The sequence below is a fragment of the Rana temporaria genome, chromosome 8 (genome assembly GCF_905171775.1).
Source record: "Rana temporaria chromosome 8, aRanTem1.1, whole genome shotgun sequence".
NCBI classification, from domain to species: domain Eukaryota; kingdom Metazoa; phylum Chordata; class Amphibia; order Anura; family Ranidae; genus Rana; species Rana temporaria.
Window position 1 is genome coordinate 59967045 of NC_053496.1, and position 22687 is coordinate 59989731.

The 22687-nt window shown below is 43.1% G+C and overlaps 1 protein-coding gene across 3 annotated transcripts in view; it reads left to right on the plus strand.

The window, feature by feature from the left end:
• Positions 1–22323, plus strand: part of LOC120946983 (arsenite methyltransferase-like) — a 77241-nt gene extending 54918 nt beyond the window's left edge. For all 3 annotated transcript variants that reach the window (XM_040361870.1, XM_040361867.1, XM_040361869.1), the window contains 3 exons: positions 4240–4382; positions 14884–14994; positions 21777–22323. In XM_040361870.1, the coding sequence (XP_040217804.1) occupies positions 4240–4382; positions 14884–14994; positions 21777–21863 (341 nt within the window). In that variant the 3' untranslated portion in view covers positions 21864–22323. The remainder of the gene's footprint in view (positions 1–4239; positions 4383–14883; positions 14995–21776) is intronic.
• Positions 22324–22687: the final 364 nt, after the last annotated feature.

Below are 22687 nucleotides of genomic sequence, written 5' to 3' on the forward strand. Positions count from 1 at the left end.
GAAATGGCGGCTGGGGACACGCCATTGGGGTTGGGCCTGCTCCAACATCTGCCTGAAGGGGTTGCTGTCAACTATGTTGAAGGGCAGCAGATGTTGGGCAATAACCCTTGCCAGGAGCCCATTGAGGGAACGCACACGTCGGTCTCCAGGGGGGAAGGGAGTGGTGCGGTCAAAGGCGTCTGAAATCGACGCCTGGCGCCGGACGGCAGTGCGGGACACAGACGTGGAGGGTGCTGTGGAAGTAGAGGTCTGGCTGCCGGTACCAGTACCTCTACTAGAGGGAGCGGGGGGGCATGACCTGCTGGAAACAGATGAAGATGTGGCAGGGGCTGCTGTACCCTGCTCACTTGTGGTGGTGGCGCTGCTACCACCACCACGCTTCATCTCCTCATACAACGCCCAGTGGTTTATCCTGAGGTGCTGGTTCAGGGCTGTGGTACCCACCCGAGCCAAACACTTCCCTCTCTTCACCCTCACTTTACAAATCCGGCAGATGGCCACGGTAGGGTTGTCTGCCACCAGGGTAAAGAAATTCCAGACAGGTGACTTCAGCACCGCCCTCCTGTCAGATGGGGTGACGCTTACTTGCACCTGCTGGGATTCGGTGCGCACAGGTGGAGCTGCCTGCTGCTGCTGCTGCTGCTGCTGCTCCTCCTCCTGACACCTCCTGCTGCCATCACCAGTGGAGACCCTGACGATGGTCTCCCTGGTGGTGACCTGGCGCACCGTTTCACCAGGGTGCCTACCTTCCCCGTCGTCACTGACGTAGTGAGCCGACGCGTCAGATGGCAACCATGATGGGTCACCCTCTTCGCCCCCAGAGATGTCAGACCAAGGGCTGAGATGTGTTGGTCTGAGGGAACCACGTGACATGGAGCCTCTAGCCTGGCTCCGCTGTCCCCTCACCCACGCCTGGGTCTGACTAGGTGCTGCTGTTTCCTGCACCAAAACAGCAGCACCAGTTTGAAGGGATGTCTCTGGGATACTGCCAGCAGGTATCCCATCCTCCTCATCCATCCCTTCAAAAAGGTCCTGACCATCAGGACAGAGCTGGAGGTCTGCCTGATGCATGGCCTCCCCCAAGAGATCCCTATCACTGTCGCTGTCGAACAGTAAGATGCTGGACTCTTGGGGGCTGGGGGGGGGTAGTACAGGCAACGGTGTAATGGTGGTACTACTGTGAGTCGGGACCGACGACTCAGTGGCACTGCTGTGCCCCATGTAGTCCACCACTACTTGAGCCTGAGATGGCAATATCGGGCGGCTGCCCGATGGGAAGAACTCCCGGATCAGGCGTACTCCCCTTGCACCCGATCCTCTACCACTAGTAGGGGCACGAGAGGTACCCCGTGCTGGCAGCGATCCAGCACTGGGAGTAACTCCCCTACCCCTACTGCCACGGCCACGGATGCCGCTCATAATTGCTGATATGTGTGTGGGGGGGTTAAACTTTATTGGGGGGGAAAATGTGAACAAAATGTGTTTTTGTGTTTTTTTTACAAGACAGGCACGCAGACAGACGTACACAGACAGCTACTAAACTATAAGAAAAGTAGTACACCAGACAAGGACTACAAAATTAAAGAAAAAAAAAAAAAGCACTAAACAAACACTAACTTTTTTTTTTTTTTTTTTTTTTAAACACAAAACACAGACACTAAACACACACTAAGCTAAGCTAGATGAAATAAATGTACACTAACAGTGTGTACACTTACTACACAAAATTTAACTAAACTGAACACAAAACTTAGCTTTTATAAAAGCTCTTTAGGGAAAACTAAACAAAATTTGAACTGAGATGCCTATCAAATATCACTGAACAGTGAACCTGCAAGATCTGACAGTAACACAAGATGAACAAAACTTAGCTTTTAGAAAAGCTCTTTTATAAAGCTCAGATCAATATGTGTTCTGAAATCTCTTGCAAATATAACTGAACAGGGAGGATTGCAGGATCAAACAGTAACACAAATGAAAAAAACAGCACAAAACAGCACAAAACGTAGCTTTGAAAAAAGCTCTTGGGTCTATTGCTTTGAAAAAAGCAGTTGATATACTGGAAAAGATCCACTGGAATCACTAAATAGCAATGCTGGTGATGATCTAAATCAATCAAGAACAAAGACACAGGAAACCAGGAAACCAGGAACACAGAAACAGCCTCCACACTCTATAGCAAGCTTCTGAATCTGCAATGAAATGGTGCTGGGAGTGAGCTTATATAATGTCCATGCAGGCAGGTTCCTATTGGTTGCTAACCTGTGACGAGTGTGGAAGGAGAACTCTGATTGGCTCTGATGCAAAAGGGCGGAGCAAATAATCGCGCAATATTCCTATTGCCGAATATTCGCATTGCGATTATTCGGCAATATAAAATGATCGCTTCAGCTACTCGGCCCAATGGCTCTAATCATACCAGCAATGCTTTCAGACGTCTATGGAGATCACTAGGATGTGATCTGTTTTAAAAATGAAACTGTAAAAATCGCTCTGATGCGGAAGATCGGGGCGAGGAAAATAATCGCGCGATATTGCGTTTGCCGAATAATCGCATTGCGATCTTTCTGGAAAATTCAATGAACGCTTCAGCTACTCGGCCCAGGGTCTCTAATTATACCAGCAATGCTTTTAGACGTCGATGGAGATATCTAGGATGTGATCTGATTCAAAAAAAAAATTGTAAAAAATCGAATATTCGGAATTGCGAATATTCACCGCGAATTTCGAAATATAGCGCGATTTCTCGAATATGCTATATTCGAGTCGAATATTCGCAATGCGAATATTCGTGAGCAACACTACTGTAAACCAACATGAAAATAAAAACTGTGGAAATTATCTTAAATATAAACAATATAAATACTACACTAAGTGCATACGTGTAAATGTACCCACATGATTATATATTAAATAGTATAAAAGTCCAATTGCCAACAACTAAATGGCAGCAAAAAGGAAAAAAGAAAGTCCTGATATGCTTTAAACAAAAGTGATTCCACAATGACAGAAACGTGAAGAAAAGCCTAATGGCACCAATATCACACATGTCCCTTCACCAGAACACAGGCTAATTATGCCTGGAAGTCAAACACACTCTGGACTGGAATAGGTCATTAGGAAGATGGACGCTGGAAATCTGAGCGGATCCAAAATCGATCTCCTCAATTTAGACAGCTGGAGGATGGATGGAAGTAATCCGACCGAGTGGAAACGATCACCTCACTCACAGCAGGTATCTCGTACAGTACCGAGGGAAGAAATACTCGCATAGCATAATATTGTATGCACAAAGTTTAATGTAAAAAAATCAGATATACTCGCAAAAGCATCTGAATAAAATCACGTATAAAAACAAACAGCCGGCCGGCAAGCAGACGCAGCACGTCAACTTCCCTGGACGTCTTCGCCCATAGGACAGGTGTCTGCTTGCCGGCCGGCTGTTTGTTTTTATACGTGATTTTATTCAGATTATTACAGTTTTTGCAAGAAAGAGTTAAAAGTGGACTGTGCAGCCTAAAGTCAGCTTGGAAAATAGCACTTGCCATCCTAGGCTACAGGGCTTTGTGTTTCTATATATGCACACAGTGTAGGGAGACACAGCCCTAGTCCCTGCATGAAAGGGTGGCTTCATAAGGTGCTGCCGGAGAGACAGCAGCCACCCTGAAATAGGAAACCTGGGGCAGCAGTCATGGCACCAGATTAAACTAGAACATAGGCAAGGAATAAAGGCCGAAGAAGACACATTGGGGGTTATTTACTAAAGACAAATCCACTTTGCACTGCAAGTGCAAAGTGCACTTAAAATTACACTAAAAAGTGCACTTGGAAGTACAGTGGCTGTAGATCCGAGAGGGACATGCAAGGAAAATAAAAAACGGCATTTTAGCTTGCACATGATAGGATAATAAAATCAGCAGAGCTTTCCCTCATTTCAGATCTATTACTCAGATTTACAGCGACTGCACTTCCAAGTGTACTTTTAGTGCCATTTCAAGTGCACTTTGCACTTGTGGTGCAAAGTGGATTTGCCTTTAGTAAATAAGCCCCATAATATCACTTGTCATCAGTTGTAGCTTTTTTATTTTGAACCATTAGCATCTACTTTGTGTAAGTGTCTTCACATTGTGCTATAATCAATTCATAGAGTAACATAAATGAACCACTGCATAAAATACCTGATTTCATGGTGGATCATAATAATACTTCACAATTATCATGTACACTACTTTGTTTCAGGTGACTATAAGTTTGTCTCTGGTACCTACCGTCTCTTCAAACTGCCAAAGGAAATTGTAAAGGAGCAGAACCTGGTGACGTACACAGGAGGAATTACTGGCTATGAAAAGAAAATCCAGTTTGACGCAAACTATACATTCATGGTACTATAATGTGGAAAAAAATACATGCATCTGTGATATACTGTATTTATTTATAAGGTGAATGTGACCTTCACTAACCATTCACTCTGGATACACCTTCCTGTTTTAAATTACAGTGATTGATACAGCGATTGATTCACCTGAGTGAACATTTGGTGAATGCAGGCCCGTCGGAACAGGACAGGCAAAGCAAGCAACTGCTGGGGGCCCCCGAGCTGGCCAGGGGCCCCCAGCAGCCACTTGCTATAAGTGCTGCAGCCTGTAGCGTTAGGCTGACCAGACGTCCCCGGAGGAAGTTTGTCCCCACTTTGCAGGGTCGGGGAAGTCCGGTCACTGACAGATCGAGAGAACAGACTGATTCTCCCATCCGCAGGACAGGAGAATCAGTCTGCACATTACGGGCCAGTGGCTGCAGCTGAGTGGAGTGAGTGTCTCTGACATTCCTCTCACACAGCCCAGCGAGTTCACTCCCCCTCTCCCTGCATTGAACATGAGACACCACAGCTCCTCCTCCTCCTGTCTCCTCCTTTCTCCTCCTGTCTCACCTATCACGATGTACAGCTGTGTGCAGGAGAGAGAGGGGGAGATGTGCGCGGGAGATATGAAGAACTGCAGAGACCTGACTGCTACACATTCCAAGCTGTGTGTATGATGTCTGAGCCACCAGCTTCCAGCCTCGTCCATCCAATGAGTGAGCTCTGCATTTACACTTTACACTGGCATTTACACTTTGTTCAGTGAACTGTACTTTACACTCTGCATTTACACATTTACACTTTGTTTAGTGAACTGTCCCTATCTCCTTCCCTCCTCTATCTATCACCCCCCTTGTTGTTCCATTTAGAACTTTTATGCAGCAAATACTTGTTGTTTTGATTTTTTTTTTTTTTTTAATCAGTACACCAGTAAAAATATATATATGATCCAGTTCCCTCCAAGTGGATGGGAGAATTCTCCCACTTTTCACCAATGGCTGAACAATCAGGGTTTCGGTCCTACCCCTGTAATTGACAGCGCTGGTCTCTGTCTCTATGGCAGAACATTAGGACACAGTGCTGGTTATGTTATGGGGCTGATAGGCACATGTGCAGAGCGCAAGTACAATTGGCTATAGACAGGATATGTCTGTGTTAAGGATGAGCTCCGGCGTGTTCGCATAGAACACGTGCAGAGCCCGCCAGGAAGTGTGCACGGCGCTGCGCTTATCACAGCCAGGGAGACATTGTCCCAATGCTCGGCTGCAGGGATCGTGAAATGTCTTCCTGGCTGTTATTAGAGCAGCGCCGTGCACACTTCCTAGCGGGCTCTGTGCGTGTTCAATGCGAACACGCCAGAGCTCATCCTTAGTCTGTGTACTGTTGGGAACATTTCCATTTACTTCCTGTCACAAGGATGCAACAGGAAGTGAAAGGAACTCATAAAGTAAGGGAAATTCCCCTCTAGGGGCTCATTCGCATGTGCAGTATCCCGTGAAAAGCAATCCACTTTGAATCATACTTCATAGTGCATTTGGCAGGTGACGAGGTGTTATGTCACTTTCTCACTGCTTGATTTAACCCCGTAAATGCCGCACTAGTGTGCTGCAATCACATGCATTGCATTCGGTTGTGGGGCAGTTGCGGCACTCCCCCTTAGACTTGCATTGGTTGGTAACGCCCACCTAATGTGACATGCTATTTAATTTTTGCCATGGCATTGGTACAGCTCTGAGCGGACAGACTAGCAGGCTCAAGGGCCTGGCTTTACCAGGGGGCTTAAGGCACATGTGAATGAAGCCTTAAGCCCCTTTCACATTGGTCCAGAGAAGAGCAGGCAGATGACATATTTGTGACCGCTTAGTATCTATGCTGTGGTTCTTGTAGGCTTTGCGTGCGGGGAGGGTTGGGGGGCCTCCATGTCCAATTTGCTTGGGGCCCCCAAATTCCTTCAAACGGCCCTGGGTGAATGTTACATCTCCTGAACATGTACTCTACTAAATCCTTTAGGGTGAGACTTTTAAAGTGCCAAATAAGATACAGATTATATGATAACATCACAATTATTCTTCATTACAAATTCAAACAACTTATACACAAACAACCATCAAAAGAGGACTTCTGATTGCCATATCACAGTTTACGTTGTATACACATCCTAAAAGTTTAGGTTTTATCATTTGTTTCTCAGCCACCCATAATTACATCAGTAAGTTCCAGCAAGCTCCACCCATATATTATAACAGAATTACAATTATATTTATTCTAGAAGTTCGCTATGTATATTTATATATATATAATACACAGTAATCCAGCGCTCATAGGGCACAAAGAGCAGGCAGTCTCATAGCGGTTGCAAAAAGCTGATTATTTATTCAACCAAAAAAAAAAACAGTCCTAAATGGACACAAATTGATGTGAAAGGGAAAACTTGCAATGGGCTATTCTAAGGCCCCATACACACGAGAGGATTTATCCGCGGATACGGTCCAGCGGACCGTATCCGCGGATAAATCCTCTCGAGGATTTCAGCAGATTTCTATGCGATGGCGTGTACACACCATCGCATTGAAATCCGCGCCGAAATCCTCTGGCGATGACGTGTCGCGCCGTCGCCGCGATTATGACGCGGCGACGGGCGCGACGCTGTCATATAAGGAATTCAACGCATGCGTCAAATCATTACGACGCGTGCGGGGAATCCCTTTGGACGGATGGATCCGGTGAGTCTGTACAGACGAGCGGATCCATCCGTTGGGATGGACTTCAGCAGATGGATTTGTTGAGCATGTCAGCAAATATTCATCTGCTGGAAATCCATCCCAGGGGAGATTTATCCACGGATAAATATCCGCCGGAGTGTACACACCATAGAATCTATCCGCTGAAACCCATTCGATGGGATTTATCTGCGGATAGATTCTATGGTGTGTACGGGGCCTTAGAGGTAAAATAATTTGTTTGGCTTCCCCCTGATTTTATAACTCCTGGACTGAGTTCTGGAATCCAGAGACTTCAAAGAGTCTTGGAAGAAATTAAGCATCAGGCCCCGTACACACGTCCGAGGAACTCGACGGGCAAAACACATTGTTTTGCCCGTCGAGTTCCTTGTGAAGCCGCCGAGGATCTCGGCGAGCCGAAATTTGCCATTGAACAACGAGGAAATAGAGAACATGGGCTTGATTCCCAAAAAAGCTGCCTAACTTAACTTTCAGCAGTTAAGTTACACTGACTTAAAATTTCTACCTAAGTGCCTGATCCACAAAGCACTTACCTAGAAATTTCAGGCCGTGTAACTTAAGTGCCGCCGTCGCAAGGCGGTCCTCCTCTCCGGGGGGCGTTTAAAATTTAAATGAGGCGCGCTCCCGCGCCGGCCGTACTGCGCATGCGTGTGACGTAATTTTCCCGACGTGCAGCGCGCGAACGTAATTGACGCCGGGCGGCTTTGTGGATTGCGACGGGACACTAAAGTTGCGACGGGTGAAAAAAAATATACGCGCCGGGAAAACAAATAATTATAAAAAAAAATGACAGCGTCGCTCAGCATGCATTCCTGAGAGGGAGAACTCCATGCCAATTTTCAAAGAAAAAACCGGCATGGGTTCCCCCCCCCCCAGGAGCATACCAGGCCCTTAGGTCTGGTATGGGTTGTAAGGAGACCCCCCCTACGCCGAAAAATCGACGTAGGGGGTCCCCCTACAATCCATACCAGACCCGTATCCAAAGCATGCTACCCGGCCGGTCAGGAATGGGAGTGGGGACGAGCGAGCGCCCCCCCCCTCCTGAGCCGTGCCAGGCCGCATGCCCTCAACATGGGGGGGTTGGGTGCTCTGGGGCAGGGGGGTGCACTGCGGGCCCCCCCACCCCAGAGCACCCTGTCCCCATGTTGATGAGGACAGGACCTCTTCCCGACAACCCTTGCCGTTGGTTGTCGGGGTCTGCGGGCGGGGGGCTTATCGGAATCTGGGAGTCCCCTCAAATAAGGGGGCCCCCAGATACCGGCCCCCCACCCTAAGTGAATGGATATGGGGTACATCGTACCCCTACCCATTCACCTGGAGGCAAAAAGTAAAAGTTATTAAACACACAACACAAGGGTTTTTAAAATAATTTATTATTCTGCTCCGGAGGCCCCCCCTGTCTTCTTTATTAGCTCTAATACCAGGGGGGGCTTCTTCTTCCGCTCTCCGGGGGTCTTCTCCGCTCTCCGGGGGGGCTTCTTCTTCCGCTCTCCGGGGGGGGGGGGCTTCTCCGCTCTCCGGGGGTCTTCTTCTCTCTTCGCAGATCTCCGCTGTTGACTCGGCGAACCCCGGTTCTTCTGCAGATGTCCGGTGCCTTCTCCTTCAGCGCTGGCTGCCTGCTATCTTTGTGTGTTAGCTCAATTACTAACAGGCAGCCAGCGCGGTCTTCTGTGACGTCAGGTTCTTCTTCTCCCCTCTTCCGATGTTGACTCGTCGCCTCTTGACACTGCAATGATGGAAGCGCGCCTTGCATCCCATTTATATAGGCATCACCGTCCCATCATGCTCCGGTAGGTACCCACGTGGTGGGTGCACGTGGGTAGGCAGGCAGGCGACCAAAGGCCTAGGCTTGAGCTCTGAGCAGCGGCACTGCAAAAGCAAGCCAGGAGGCTAATGTAATTTTGCCATGTGTTTGAAGTGATGGTGGAAACCCCTGTGAGGGCAACCTTTTTTTTTACTTTATTTTCTACTTTAAAAAAAAAAAGGGGGCCAATAAACCCTAAACAACATTTCCTGGATGGAGTGAACTCGTTGGGGAAAAGCACTGCACTTGAGTGAAACCCCCATGAATATCACATATATTAATAGATCATGAATTGATTGCTTGAAGCATATACAAACATATATCATAATTCATTTAAAAGACTTGCATAAGAAATAAAAACAAAATAACTGGTTAAATCAGCCTGATGGGATTAAAGCTGCACCTACGACATAGTGGGGATACTACCCCTGTGTCGGGCCACGATGTGGTGGGAGTACTGTAAGTGCAGAGCCAATGGCCTCAAAGTTCCAGAGGTATCTACTGTATAAGTACACATAGGGAAAATCAATAAAGAACATAAAATATTTCTGAATGCATCAATGTAAGTTAGGGTGCCCACGTGTCCCGGATTGCCCGGGACTGTGCCGCAATTGATATGTCTGTCCTGGATCCCGGGCACCTTCATTTTCCGGGACAATCCAATGTCCCGGAATGAAATAGAGGACACAGCCAGCCCCTACTAACTAAAATCTACATTTCCGGAACTGGTTGCTAGGACCAGCGCTGCCTGGCATCTTGCAACCAGTGACAATTTGCTCTCAGACAGTGAGACCGGGAGTGAGGCCTGCGCTTAGTGCAGCACTGCTGTCCCCACCCACCTCTGCACCTCCTCCTTCTTCGGCACCCAGCAGCAAGCAGCAGGCACTGGTGTGATCTTCACTCTCCAGATAGTGGCGCCACTCCTTTCCTTCTACGCACGTGGCTCATGCAGAGGGTGTGACAGCAGCCAGGCCTGCCATCAGGGGGGTACAGGCAGTACACCTGTAAGGGGCCCGGAGGCCCACAGGACCCCATATGGCAACTCCCCCTTTTTTTTTTTTTTTATAAAAAAAATATATATTTTTTTTAAATATTTTTATTTTATTTTTTTATTAAAGGGACAATTTTTTTTTTTTAGAGGTTCGGATTTTCCCAGGGCCCCAAGGGCCCCGGATGGCAACCACCCCCTTTTTTTATTTATTTTTTATAAAAATAAAAAAAAAATTCTAATATATTTTTATTTTATTTTTTATTAAAGGGCCAATTTTTTTTTAGGGGTACAGGGGGCCCGGAGATCCCCAGGGCCCTGGATGAAAACCCTCCTTTTTTTTATAAAAAAAATATATATTTTGTATATATTTTTTTTATTTTATATATATATATATATATATATATATATATATATATATATATATATATATATATATATATATATATATATATATATATTTATTTATTATTATTATTATCATTATTATTAAAGGGCCCAGAGGGCCCCGGATGGCAACCCCCCATTTTTTATAATTGTTTTTTATATTTTATTTCTTTTTATATAATATATATATATATATATATATATATATATATATATATATATATATATATATATATATATATATATATATATATATATATATATATATATATTTTTTTTTTTTATTAAAGGGCCCAGAGGTCCCCAGGGCCCTGGATGGCAATCCCCTCTTTTTTTTTGTTTATAAATGTTTATTTTTTATATATTTTTTTATTTATTTTTATTAAAGGGCCAGAGGTTTCTTTTTTTTTTATTATTATTATTATTATTATTATTATTATTATTATTAAAGGGCCCAGAGGTTCCCGGATGGCAACCCCCCTTTTTTGTAATTTCGTTTTATAAAAAAAAAAAAAATTATTTGTATTTATATATATTTATTTTTTATCAAAGGGCCCAGAGGTCCCCAGGGCCCCGGGTGGCTACCCCCCTTTTTTATATATATTTTTCTTTATTTCAAATTTTTTTTGTAAAGGGCCCCCCGCTCCTCAATTCCAGGTTTCCAGGTGGCAGCACCCCCCCCCCCCCCGGTTCTCTGCTCCAGGGGGCCCATGACTGAAGCTGTGTAAAATTCCTGATGGCTGCCCTGACAGCAGCACTGCATCTGGTGGCAGGCTATGGGGGGCAAGCGGCACTGCATCTGGTGGCAAGTGGCACATTCACCTGACAAATAACCCGCTTCCAAATTCCCCATCAACCCCGAGACTATGTTTCCCCCCGCCCCCTTCATCGTTTTTTGGGGAAGGTGAAAGAGGGTGTGTGTCCCTGAATGGCAGTTTGGAAATCTGGCTACCCTAATGTAAGTGTTCTGAAAATATTGAGAGTAGACCACATCTACCTACAAAACTGTAAACTAGATTTTTATATTCATGTTTTGGTGAGGTTGACTATTCCTCAGGTATGATGTTGTCTCATGAATGTTGATCTTGGATGATCTATTAGATATAAAGTGATTGTAAAAATTCAAATTCAAGTCCAGACCAAATCGTTGTTACCAATCATTATAGTTGCAATACCACATATCTCCAGCAGGTGACTCCACCATTCAGGAGAAAGCTAGCTAGGTGCTGTGAATCAAACAATCTGAAGCCTTTGTCCTACAATCGATATAATTCATTAGTCAGTGGGAGCACCCATACCCAAAATATTGTTCAACCATATCTAATAATATGCTAACCAGTGTTAGAACCACTTTCATTGCAAATCTTCCATAAAATAAATTTCTCTGCCTGATGGGTACTGTTATCTGACTCACAGCCATCAAAAGCACTACTTCAATAATGCATTCTGACTTACACGTTTCAAGGGCATACCCTCTTCATCAGTTAGAGTACATCTTTGAAAAATGTAACCCAGTGTACATGATTGAGGTACTGCTTATGTTGGCTGTGGGAGTTTCACAGTCCATTGGGTAGAGAGATTTAGTATTTTATGGAAGATTTGTAACATGTGTTAACAAAAAGTGCTTACAGTGGGGATCGAAAGTTTGGGCACCCCAAGTAAAAATTTGTATTAATGCGCATAACGAAGCCAAGGAAAGATGGAAAAATCTCCAAAAGGCATCAAATTACAGATTAGACATTCTTATAATATGTCAAAAAAAGTTAGATTTTATTTCCATCATTTACACTTTCAAAATTACAGAAAACAAAAAAATGGCGTCTGCAAAAGTTTGGGCACCCCACAGAGTTAATATCTTGTACTGCCCCCTTTGGCAAGTATTACAGCTTGCATAGGCGTGCGCACATAGGGTGTAAGGTGTGTCTGGGCACACCCTAATCACCCTGTACTGTGCAGATTCCCCCTGCTACCTGGCTGCAGAGAAAGGGGTCTGTTTAGACCACTAATATTTCACCAAAGCCCCCCAACAGGGCTCCTAAAAAATATATATTTAAAAAAAATAAAAAATTGTAAAAAAATAATAATAATAATAATACAAATAAAGATACTGACACCAATCTCTGCCCTGCTGACAAAGCCCTACTGACTTGCCCACTGCCATATACGGTATATTACACATTACGCATGTGTGTTTGAGCTTTGGTGTGCACACCCTAATGCCATAGGCTGCGCACACCTATGACAGCTTGTAAACGCTTTTTGTAGCCAGCAAACAGTCTTTCAATTCTTGTTTGAGGTATCTTTGCCCATTCTTCCTTACAAAGTCTTCCAGTTCTTTGAGATTTCTGGGCTCTCTGTCATGAACTGCTCTTTTAAGGTCTATCCATAGATTTTCAATTATGTTGAGGTCAGGAGATTGTGAAGACCATGGCAAAACCTTCAGTTTACGCCTCTTGATGTAATCCCCCGTGGATTTTGAGGTGTGTTTAGGATCATTATCCATTTGTAGAAGCCATCCTCTCTTTAACTTCAGCTTTTTCACAGATGACATCAAGTTACCATCCAAAATTTGCTGAAATTTTATTGAATCCATTTTTCCTTCTACTCATGAAATGTTCCCTGTGCCACTGGCTGCAATACAACCCCAAAGCATGATTGATCCACCCCCATGCTTAACAGTTGTACAGAGGTTCTTTTCATTAAATGTTGTGCCCTTTCTTCTCCAAACGTACCTTTGCTCATTCCGGCCAAAAAGTTATATTTTACCCTCATCGGTCCACAGAACTTGTTTGGAAAATGCATAAGGCGTGTCTATATGTTCATTTGCAAAGTTCAAACGCTGATTTTTGTGGTGAAGATGTAGAAGAGGTTTTCTTCGGATGACTCTTCCATGAAGACCATATTTGTACAAGTATCTCTTTATAGTGGAATAGTGTACCACAACTCCAGTGTCTGCCAGATCTTTCTGGACGGATCGTGCAGTCAAACGTGGGTTTTGAATTGCTTTTCTCACAATCCTGCGAGCTGTTCTGTCTGATATTTTTCTTGGTCTTCCAGATCTTGCTTTAACTTCCACTGTTCCTGATGACTGCCATTTTTAAATTACATTCTGAACAGAGGATATTGACATCTGAAAACGCTTTGCTATCTTCTTATAGCCTTCTCCAGATTTGTGAGCGTCAACTATTTTCAAATTCAGTTTTCTAGACAACTGCTTAGAAGAACCCATGGTGCTGGTTGTTGGGGCAAGGTCAGATGAGTCTGGGCATTTAAAACCTTTGAGATTGACATCACCTGGTCTTCCCAGACGATGATTGAGAACAATCCATGACACTGGCAGGTCTCAGCTTTGCAAAGGGGGCAGTGCATGCTATAAATTCTGCAGGGTGCCCAAACTTTTGCAGACGCCATTTTTTTGTTTTCTGTAATTTTGAAAGTGTAAATGATGGAAATAAAATCTAACTTTTTTTGACATATTATAAGAATGTCTAATCTGTAATTTGATGCCTTTTGGAGATTTTTCCATCTTTCCTTGGCTTCGTTATGCGCATTAATACAAATTTTTACTTGGGGTGCCCAAACTTTCGATCCCCACTGTATGTGAGTACAAGACATTTAGACCCCTTTCACACTGAGCCGCCCAGATTTGCGGCGCATTTCGGACGCTAGCGGAGCGCATTTAACCCCCGCTAGCAGCTGAGAAAGGGTTAGAACCGCCCGCAATACGCTGCTGAAGCGGTATAGCCGCGATGTCCCATTGATTTCAATAAACAGCAGTGGTAAATGAGCTTTCACACTGGAGACAATGGAGCAGCTTTTTACGGGCAGATTGCAGGCGCTGTTTTTAACGCTATAGCGCCTGCAATACGCCCTCAGTGTGACAGGGGTCTTAACGTGGTATTAAAACAAAAAGCAAACATTTTTTTATATTGCAGTTTACCAAATCTAAGATGTGGTGGCTGCATTAGGTTTATTTTTCTAGGCTTTCTTTCTTCTTCACCTGGTGATCCCCCAGTAAGTTTGTAGTTTTCCAAACAGAGCAAGCTGTTCTGCAGATGTAGCAGTTAGAGGGTTGAGACAAACTATTTTGCCACTGACAGGGATGATCACCATGATCAGTGTTTATTCATCTACTGTATATAAAACCTTTATCCCGAAAAAAATAAATAAAATGTTGCTGTAGCTGGTTATATGCATGCTAGCTGGAGTCTGTTTGTTAGTGTATCTAAATGTGCTAGTACATCTAACACCCCCCCCCCCCCAGACTGACAATGCTGATGTTCAAAGGTGCCCCATGTACTCCTTCAGAGTGGAGGCATTCTAATACAGGAGGTGTGTTACTGGCCAGATCACCAGGTAAAAACAGAGGGGAAAAAGCCTAAAAAAAAGAAAACGAATGCGGCCACCACATCTAATGATTGGTAAGCTGCAATACATTACATTTTTGGTTTTGGGTTTAATACTGCTTTAACAAAATAAAGTTTCATTGAGGATCTTACACTAAGCCAGTGCTCTCCCTGTTCATTTTACAGTCATGTGTCTCTCATACTTGTAAAGAGTAGAATATTTATTAGAGAATGAATATTTATTCCTATTGCTTTCCCAGGAAGGACAAGCTGTTGAAGTGGATGAGGAGTTATATGGAATTCTGAAAAATTCTCGGTTTGGGAATTATTTTTCATTTCAGCCTCTCGATAGCGTACCTGAATCTAAAAAGGTAAGGTACATTTTCAGTTTACTTTTGATCCAGAGTGCTCTGCACATTTCAGACATTCTTATAAAGAGGGTCAGCAAGTCCTGTCCTCTGAGATTTAATGGAAACTTCAAGGCTTTGGTGCAGCATCGGGGAAGGGGCTCGTCCTATTGAATACAAAAATGTCCAGTCTAACATTCAGACATTCATTTATAGATTTAGATTTGTTTTTAACCACTTCCTTACTGGGCACATATACCCCTTCCTGACCAGGTGAAATTTCAGCTTGTGGCACTGCGTCACTTTAACTGACAATTGCGCGGTCGTGCGACGTGGCTCCCAAACAAAATTGACGTCCTTTTTTCCCCACAAATAGAGCTTTCTTTTGGTGGTATTTGATCGCCTCTGCGGTTTTTATTTTTTGCGCTATAAACAAAAATAGAGCGACAATTTTGAAAAAAAAAAACACAATATTTTTTACTTGTTGCTATAATAAATAGCCCAATTTTTTTTAAAAAAAACATTTTTTTTCTCAGTCTAGGCGATATGTATTCTTTTACATATTTTTTGGGAAAAAAATAAATAAAAAAAATCGCAAGAAGCGTCTGGTTTGCCCAAAAGTTATTGCGCTTACAAAATAGGGGACAGAATTATTATTATTTTTTATTTATTTTTTTTACTAATTGCGGCGATCAGCATTTTTTTGACTGCGACATTATGGCGGACACATCAGACACTTTTGACACATTTTTGGCGCCATTCACATTTATACAGTGATCCGTGCTATAAATATGCACTAATTACTGTATAAATGTGACTGGCATTGAAGGGGTTAACACTAGGGGGTGAGGAAGGGGTTAAATGTGTACCCTAAATTGTGTTCTAACTGTAGGTGGAGGGGGGGTGACTGGGGGAGGTGACCGATCTATGTCCCTATGTACAAGAGACACAGATCGGTCTCCTCTCTCCCCTGACAGGACATGGATCTCTGTGTTTACACACAGAGCTCCACGTCTTGTTCCTGAAGCCGCCGATCTCGAGTCCCTGGCGGACATCACAGCCGCCAGGCACTCGCATCGGCATCTCAGCGATGTGGCGAGCACGCGCGCGCCGCCGCTGGATGCGCGCGCAGGCCGTAAAAACACGGCCAGTTAGAGATTCAGAACCACCCCGTATAAAGTCGTACGGCCGTCGGGTAGTGGTTAAAAGGAAACTACAATAATTTTAGTACTATTTTTTTTTCTAGTTTTTATAAACCATTCACTGTAAGATCTTTATTTTACAAAAAAAAAACCTTTGCTAAAGGTACAGGCTAACTTTGCCACATTAAGGGGCCAATGGACGGGGCCATGTATTGTAAAATATTGGATAAAAACCTTCTTTCCTCAGCCTGAACACTGAAGATGGGTCATGGATGGGTCTTCCAGCACGACAATGGCCAAAAACATACCGCTAAGGCAACAAAGGAGTGGCTTAAGAAGTACATTAAAGGGGTTGTAAAGGAAAAAAATGTTTCCCTAAATAGCCTCCGATTTTGCTTTTAAATGTCCTTATTTCTTCTGAGAAATCCTCACTTCCTGTTCTTCTGTCTGTAACTCAACGCCGTAATGCAAGGCTTTCTCCCTGGTGTGGAGAAAGCCTCTTGAGGGGGAGGGGGCGAGCAGGAGTGTCAGGATACCCACTAACACACAGCTCTTTTCTCTATCTGCAAAGTAGAGAGTGTCCTGACTTGTCTGCTTGCCCCCTCCCCCCTCAAGAGACTTTCTCCACACCAGGGAGAAAGCCTTGCATTACTGTGTGGAGTTACAGACAGAAGAACAGGAAGTGAGGATTTCTCAGAAGAAATAAGGACATTTAAAAGCAAAATGGAAGGATGAGGTAAGTGAAGGAGGACTGCACTACGGTAAAGGAAGCTATTTAGGGAATTTTTTTTTTCCTTTACAGCCCCTTTAAGGTCATTGAGTGGCCTAGCCAGTCTTCAGACCTTAATCCTATAGAAAATTTATGAAAGGAGCTGAAACTACGAGTTGCCAAGGGGCAGCCAAGAAACCTTAAGGATTTAGAGAATATCTGTAAAGAAGAGTGAACCAAAATCCCTCCTATGATGTGTGCACACCTGGTATCCAACTACAAGAAACATTTTAAAAACAAGTACTAAGTTTTGGTTGGGGATTAAATACTTATTTTACTGAACTGCAATTTATAATATTTGTATCATATATTTTTTTCTGGATTTTTGGTTGATATTCTGTCTCTATCATTTAAAATACGCCTATGATAAAAATGATAGACCCTTCATAGGCAAACTTACAAAATATGCCGGGGATCAAATAATTATTTTTCCCACTGCATAGTAACCATAAATCTCTATCAAACCTTACTGATAACGATCCTCACACCACCATGGTCATTGGTTGGTTAATAATCACATTGATTGTGAGTACTTTCAGAGTATTTCTTTGTAAACAAAATTAGTAATGGCAACCAATCATTGTGACAAAGCCTCTAAATACTCTTAAAGGAAGTGAATCTGGTACAAACTGGCATTTCACAACAAGAATTTCAGATAGTATCCAGTGTAACAACAAATGTTGATTAATACGACCTAGCTAGTGGTCGTATTAAAAGTCCTCCCATTAAAGAATGGTGCAATAAAATGAATTATATTCAAAACTTAGAATTTCTAAGGTTAAGTGACTCAGATAGTTTAGAGGAATTTGAAAAGATATGGTCTAAATGGATGGAGTTCAAAAATTCCATGACATTCGCGGAGCTTATGGGTGCATAGGGTATAATACTTGATAAAATATTTTCGGACTTAAAAGGACGGATTCTATATAAGAGAGCCTCAAAATAAGAGAGGGAAAAAAAAAAAAAAAAAGTCAGAAAGGCAACTGGAGTCCCAGGGGATGGGGTGGGGGGGAGGTGGAAAATGGGGGTATAAGAGTGACAAGAATTAAAGGTGAAATGTTTAAAGATATGATAAAATACATACGATAGAAGTAAAAAGAAAAAAAAAAAAATTAACTTTTAAAAATTTCCACATATGATGCGAAACCAGGAAGGAGATATGGCGGGCAAATGAAAGGCGGGTAAAACTCGCGACCTTCCTTCGCAAATGGTTATGTCTGAGGTGGAATAAAAAAAAAAAAAAAAAAAAATACGACCTAGCTAGTTGCTAGTCTATGTCAAAGGTTCATTCGTTTGCCTACAAACCCCCCCCCCCCCCCAGCTGTTTACTACAAGAAATACTAGTTTAAACCAGAGATTAAGTAATTTCTGGCAGTTGATAGGAAAACCGGCACCTGCTGGAGAATGCTGCAGCACTCATTCACACTGTAACACATTTGCACCGCTTGACTCAGTTAATGCCTGAATTTTAATTTGGGGAAAGTTAATGAATACTAGTTTTACTAGGTCACATTATGTGACTGTTTTGTTCTCAGCTCAACAAATGATTACATGAAATGATGTAACAGTTTCACAATAAAAACACTAGAGTAACATACAGGATTTACTGCATCTTTTTAAAGCAGAAAAGGTGTTACTATACATTCAGATGCAAAAAAAAAAAAGCAAAGCCACTGTATTTCTTGCATTATGGGCACGTTTAATCCTGTTGTAAATATATTTGATCTCTTCATTGGCAATGTGGATAGCTCCGGCATATTCAGATCCTAGTCCAAACCAACCTGAGTGAGCCTTCCAGGTGTTGCCAGTGTTCTGGGCCAATAATAAGCAGCCAAGACCCCACAGCCACACATACAGACGCCCCTTCTATATGTGCCACTGGTCAACTGCTATGTGAATGTATCCCAGTCAAAAAACAAACTTGCCAGCCAGCATGCAACAAACCGAATTGACCCTGTCCAACAGTTCACATTTAAACAAAGGGTTTAGTTTGCAAACTAAACTAATGTCACGGCACCCCAGTGCTAACTCTATCATTTTGAGAGTATCCCAAGTTTGAGCATATATTTAGTTCCGCTTTAAGGCCTCCCCCTGCTCCTGTCCTCATTTTGACAGGTACCCACTCCCAATTCTGCTCCCAAAACCTAGGCGATGGGAGCAGAAACCCCTCGCCCTTTCTCACAGTCTTCTGGAACATGTTACAGGTCCCAGAAGACTGCAAGACCATTTGCAATGCTCAACGTGGCTCGCACATGCACAGTGGGCTCCTGACTGTGAAGCTCCAAGGTGTCACAGCTGGGTGCCCACGGTTAAGATGCCGACGCTGGGGACAGAGGACAAGAGATGAAAGAGGCCGAGGGTGAGCACAGTGCTGGATCGTAGGACAGGTAAGTGGCTGTGTATTAAAAGTCAGCACCTACTGTTTTTGTAGCTGCTGACTCTTAATTTTCACACAGGAGACTGGAGCTCCTCTTTAGGCAGGTATGATGGGAGGGAGCACACCCCACCTTAAAGGTATAGGGATGCACTGGACACCCAGCAAAAGCAAAGGTATCCAATGTGTCTCCTCACCAATTCACCAACTATACAAACAAATGGCAGCCAACCCAACCTATATGTAGCCTTTGCAGCAAGGAGCACATGGAAGGGCTGCTGCCATTATAGGGCCTGATTGGCTAAAACGCGTTGGTTTTTTACTGTTGTTCACCTGCATTAATAAAACAATGTTTTAGCTGACTTCGATGGCAGCAGCCTTTCTCCTTTTTTTTGCACGGATTGTACAATGAAGGTTTGCAGAGACTTCCCATGCTGAGGCATCACACAGGAGGTAGTAGCTCGGATGAACCTGTTCCAGTTATAGGTTGGGGTGGTGGTCATTTGTTTGTACCTGCAAGTATCTATAAATGAAGATTGCAATAAAATACTTATAAGTCCCAGCCTGGGCCAGATATCCATGGGGAGCAGAGAAAAGCCAGGTCCAAAGAGAAGCCTGACCAGTTTCACTGGTCAAGCCTGTTGCATCAGAGGCAATAAAAATGACATGTTCCAACAACTCTGTTAAATTACACATTGAGTGCACACAGTGGAATAAAGTCTAAGCCAGGGTTGATATAATATATATTAGGGTTGCAATGATACCCCTTAAGACCGAGTACAAGTACCGATACTTTTTTTCATGTACTCGCCGATACCGATTACCGATACTTTTTTAAAATGTTATGTGACAGTGTCACTAATATGCAGCACTGATAGGTGGCACTGAAGGGCACTGATGGGGTGGCACTGATAAAGAGGCACTAAAATGCAGCACTGATAGGTGGCACTGAAGGACACCGATGAGGCTTTTTTTTACAATATATATATATTTTTTTACTTTTTTTTGGGGGGGGGGGGGTGGACGGTGTTAGTGATTTTTATATTTCATTTTTTATTATTTTTACAATTTAACCTTTTTAAATATTTATTTATTACAATCCTTCCTTTTTTTTCAGCCCTGTTGGGGGGTGGCTTTGGTGAGATATCAGGGGTCTAAACAGACCCCTGACATCTCCCTTTTGAGACAGGGAAAGGGACTGGGGAATCTGTGTCAGTCCCTTTCCCTGTCATGTCAGGGATCTGTTTCGTTACCACTGACTTTTTGCATTCTGATTCCCGCGGGACTGGGCGATCCTATTGAGAGGTTAGATGATTGACGTCTGGTGAAAAACTTCCCATGGCGCATAAGGCGCATCACCAGTTTTCCGTAAATAGCCGGTCGGCTCTATATGGCGCCTGCGCAGTCAGCTCTACACGGTGGGCGCAGGCGCCGTATAACGCCGACTCGCAGGTCAGCTATTTACGGAAAACTGGTGACGCGCCTTATGCGCCATGGGAAGTTTTTCACCAGACGTCAATCATCTAACCTCTCAATAGAAACGTCCAGTCCCGCGGGAATCAGAACCCGGAAGCCCGGGGGAAAATAACAATAAAACGGTATGTACGGCGAAAAAAAAAAATACCAGCATACTGTACATGTCGTTAGTATGCTGGATGTAATGTTATATAATTGTTTTAGGGTGAACCTCCACTTTAAAGCCTGATACACACGGTAAGCTTGGCTGAAAAAAAAAATGATGAGCTTGCAGGGAGGTAATGTACTAACAATGTGATGTTCGTTCAGTGATCTTCCTGCTGAGCTATTGTGTTCTGACAGAGGGACCACCCCCTGTCAGAACACATCAGTTAGCGCTCACAGCCATTGGCCGACCGGCTGCTGGTTTTGCAGCATGCTTGTTCGACAGAAGCTTGTCATGAGATTGGCTTCTGTCAAACAAGGACATGTGGCTGGTATCTACTTTACTGGCTGCTATTCGGCCTATGTGTACGGTGCTTTAAATAACCCTGTCTATTATGGAGCACCTATTATATACACTTTATTTTTATTTTTATTATGGAACATTTTTTTTTATACATTACTGTATCTCAGTATGATCATAATAAACACCCCATGTCTTGTTACTTTGGTCTCACACAGCTATACTATTGTTTTGTAACTGGACCATCTACCTCTAATATAGAAGCCTTTAGCATCTTCTGCTATTTTTTTAACTTTGATATAGGGATAGAGGAGGACTCAGAAGTGTCAGGTATGATTTTTTCTATGTGTAGGTACATTCTCTGGTTTTAATACTTAATGAGTTACAGAAGTATGCAGATCGGCAAAGCCAAAAATCTTTACCTGCATACTTCTTTTGGATTAGACTCAAAATACTGAAGTCAGAGGATCAGCATGACAGCCAGACAACTAGCATTTTCAGAATCGGAAATCAGAAAAGGAAGGCTCTGTGTTTCTCTTAGGAAAGGTTTATTTTAAACAGCTATTTATCTCATTCTAATTTAGTATTCTTTTCTTGCAGGGCCTAATCCAAGATCCGTTCCTGTTTGCAGAGCGTGGTCAGGCCAGGAATTTAGGCAGCTGCTGTGAATCGAAATCGTGTTCCTGAAACTACGATGTGCAGGATCATCGCTAAGGAACGCTTTTGTGAAGAATGAAAAACGATGGCGCATATATTTCAAGCTCTACTGGGAAAAAGCAATATAATTTTTCCAGACTTCGGTGAAAGTTAATTTAATTTTAATTTACTTAATTTACTTTAATCTGCCCGTGGTTTTAAGATCATTTATCAAAGATCAAAGTTTAAGCCATCAAAGTGATTTCTCAAAGCAGCCTGTGAGAGTTAGGGGAAAAGAATACACATCAATGTGTTACTTCAATTTCTGGCTTATTTATTTGTTTGTTAAAGGCGCATAAACAAATTTGCATAGCTTTTTGTCCAGTGGAACTTCTGATTCAGTATGAATGAGGCAATTCAGTATGAATGAGGCAAAACCAATTGTTCTCCTTCTATTTATATCATACTAAATAAATCTAAATAAATAAACACTTCTTTCCTATGATTCTCAGCTGCATCTAGTTGCCATATATTCCCTAACCACAGTTTTTTTGACCCGTAGAAGAAATAGCCTGAGATCTAATGCCGTGTACACACGATCATTTTTCGGCATGAAAAAAACTTTGTTTTAAAAAAAAATCATTTAAAATGATCGTGTGTGGGCTTCACATCATTTTTCGGCTTCTGAAAAACTAAATTTTTTTTTTTCGAGCATGCTGCATTTTTTAACAACGTTTTAAACAATGTCGTTTTTCGGGTTGTAAAAAATTATCATGTGTGGGCTAGTTATGAGACGGGAGCGCTCGTTCTGGTAAAACTACCGTTCATAATGGCGTAAGCGCATTCATCACGCTGTAACAGACAGAAAAGCGCGA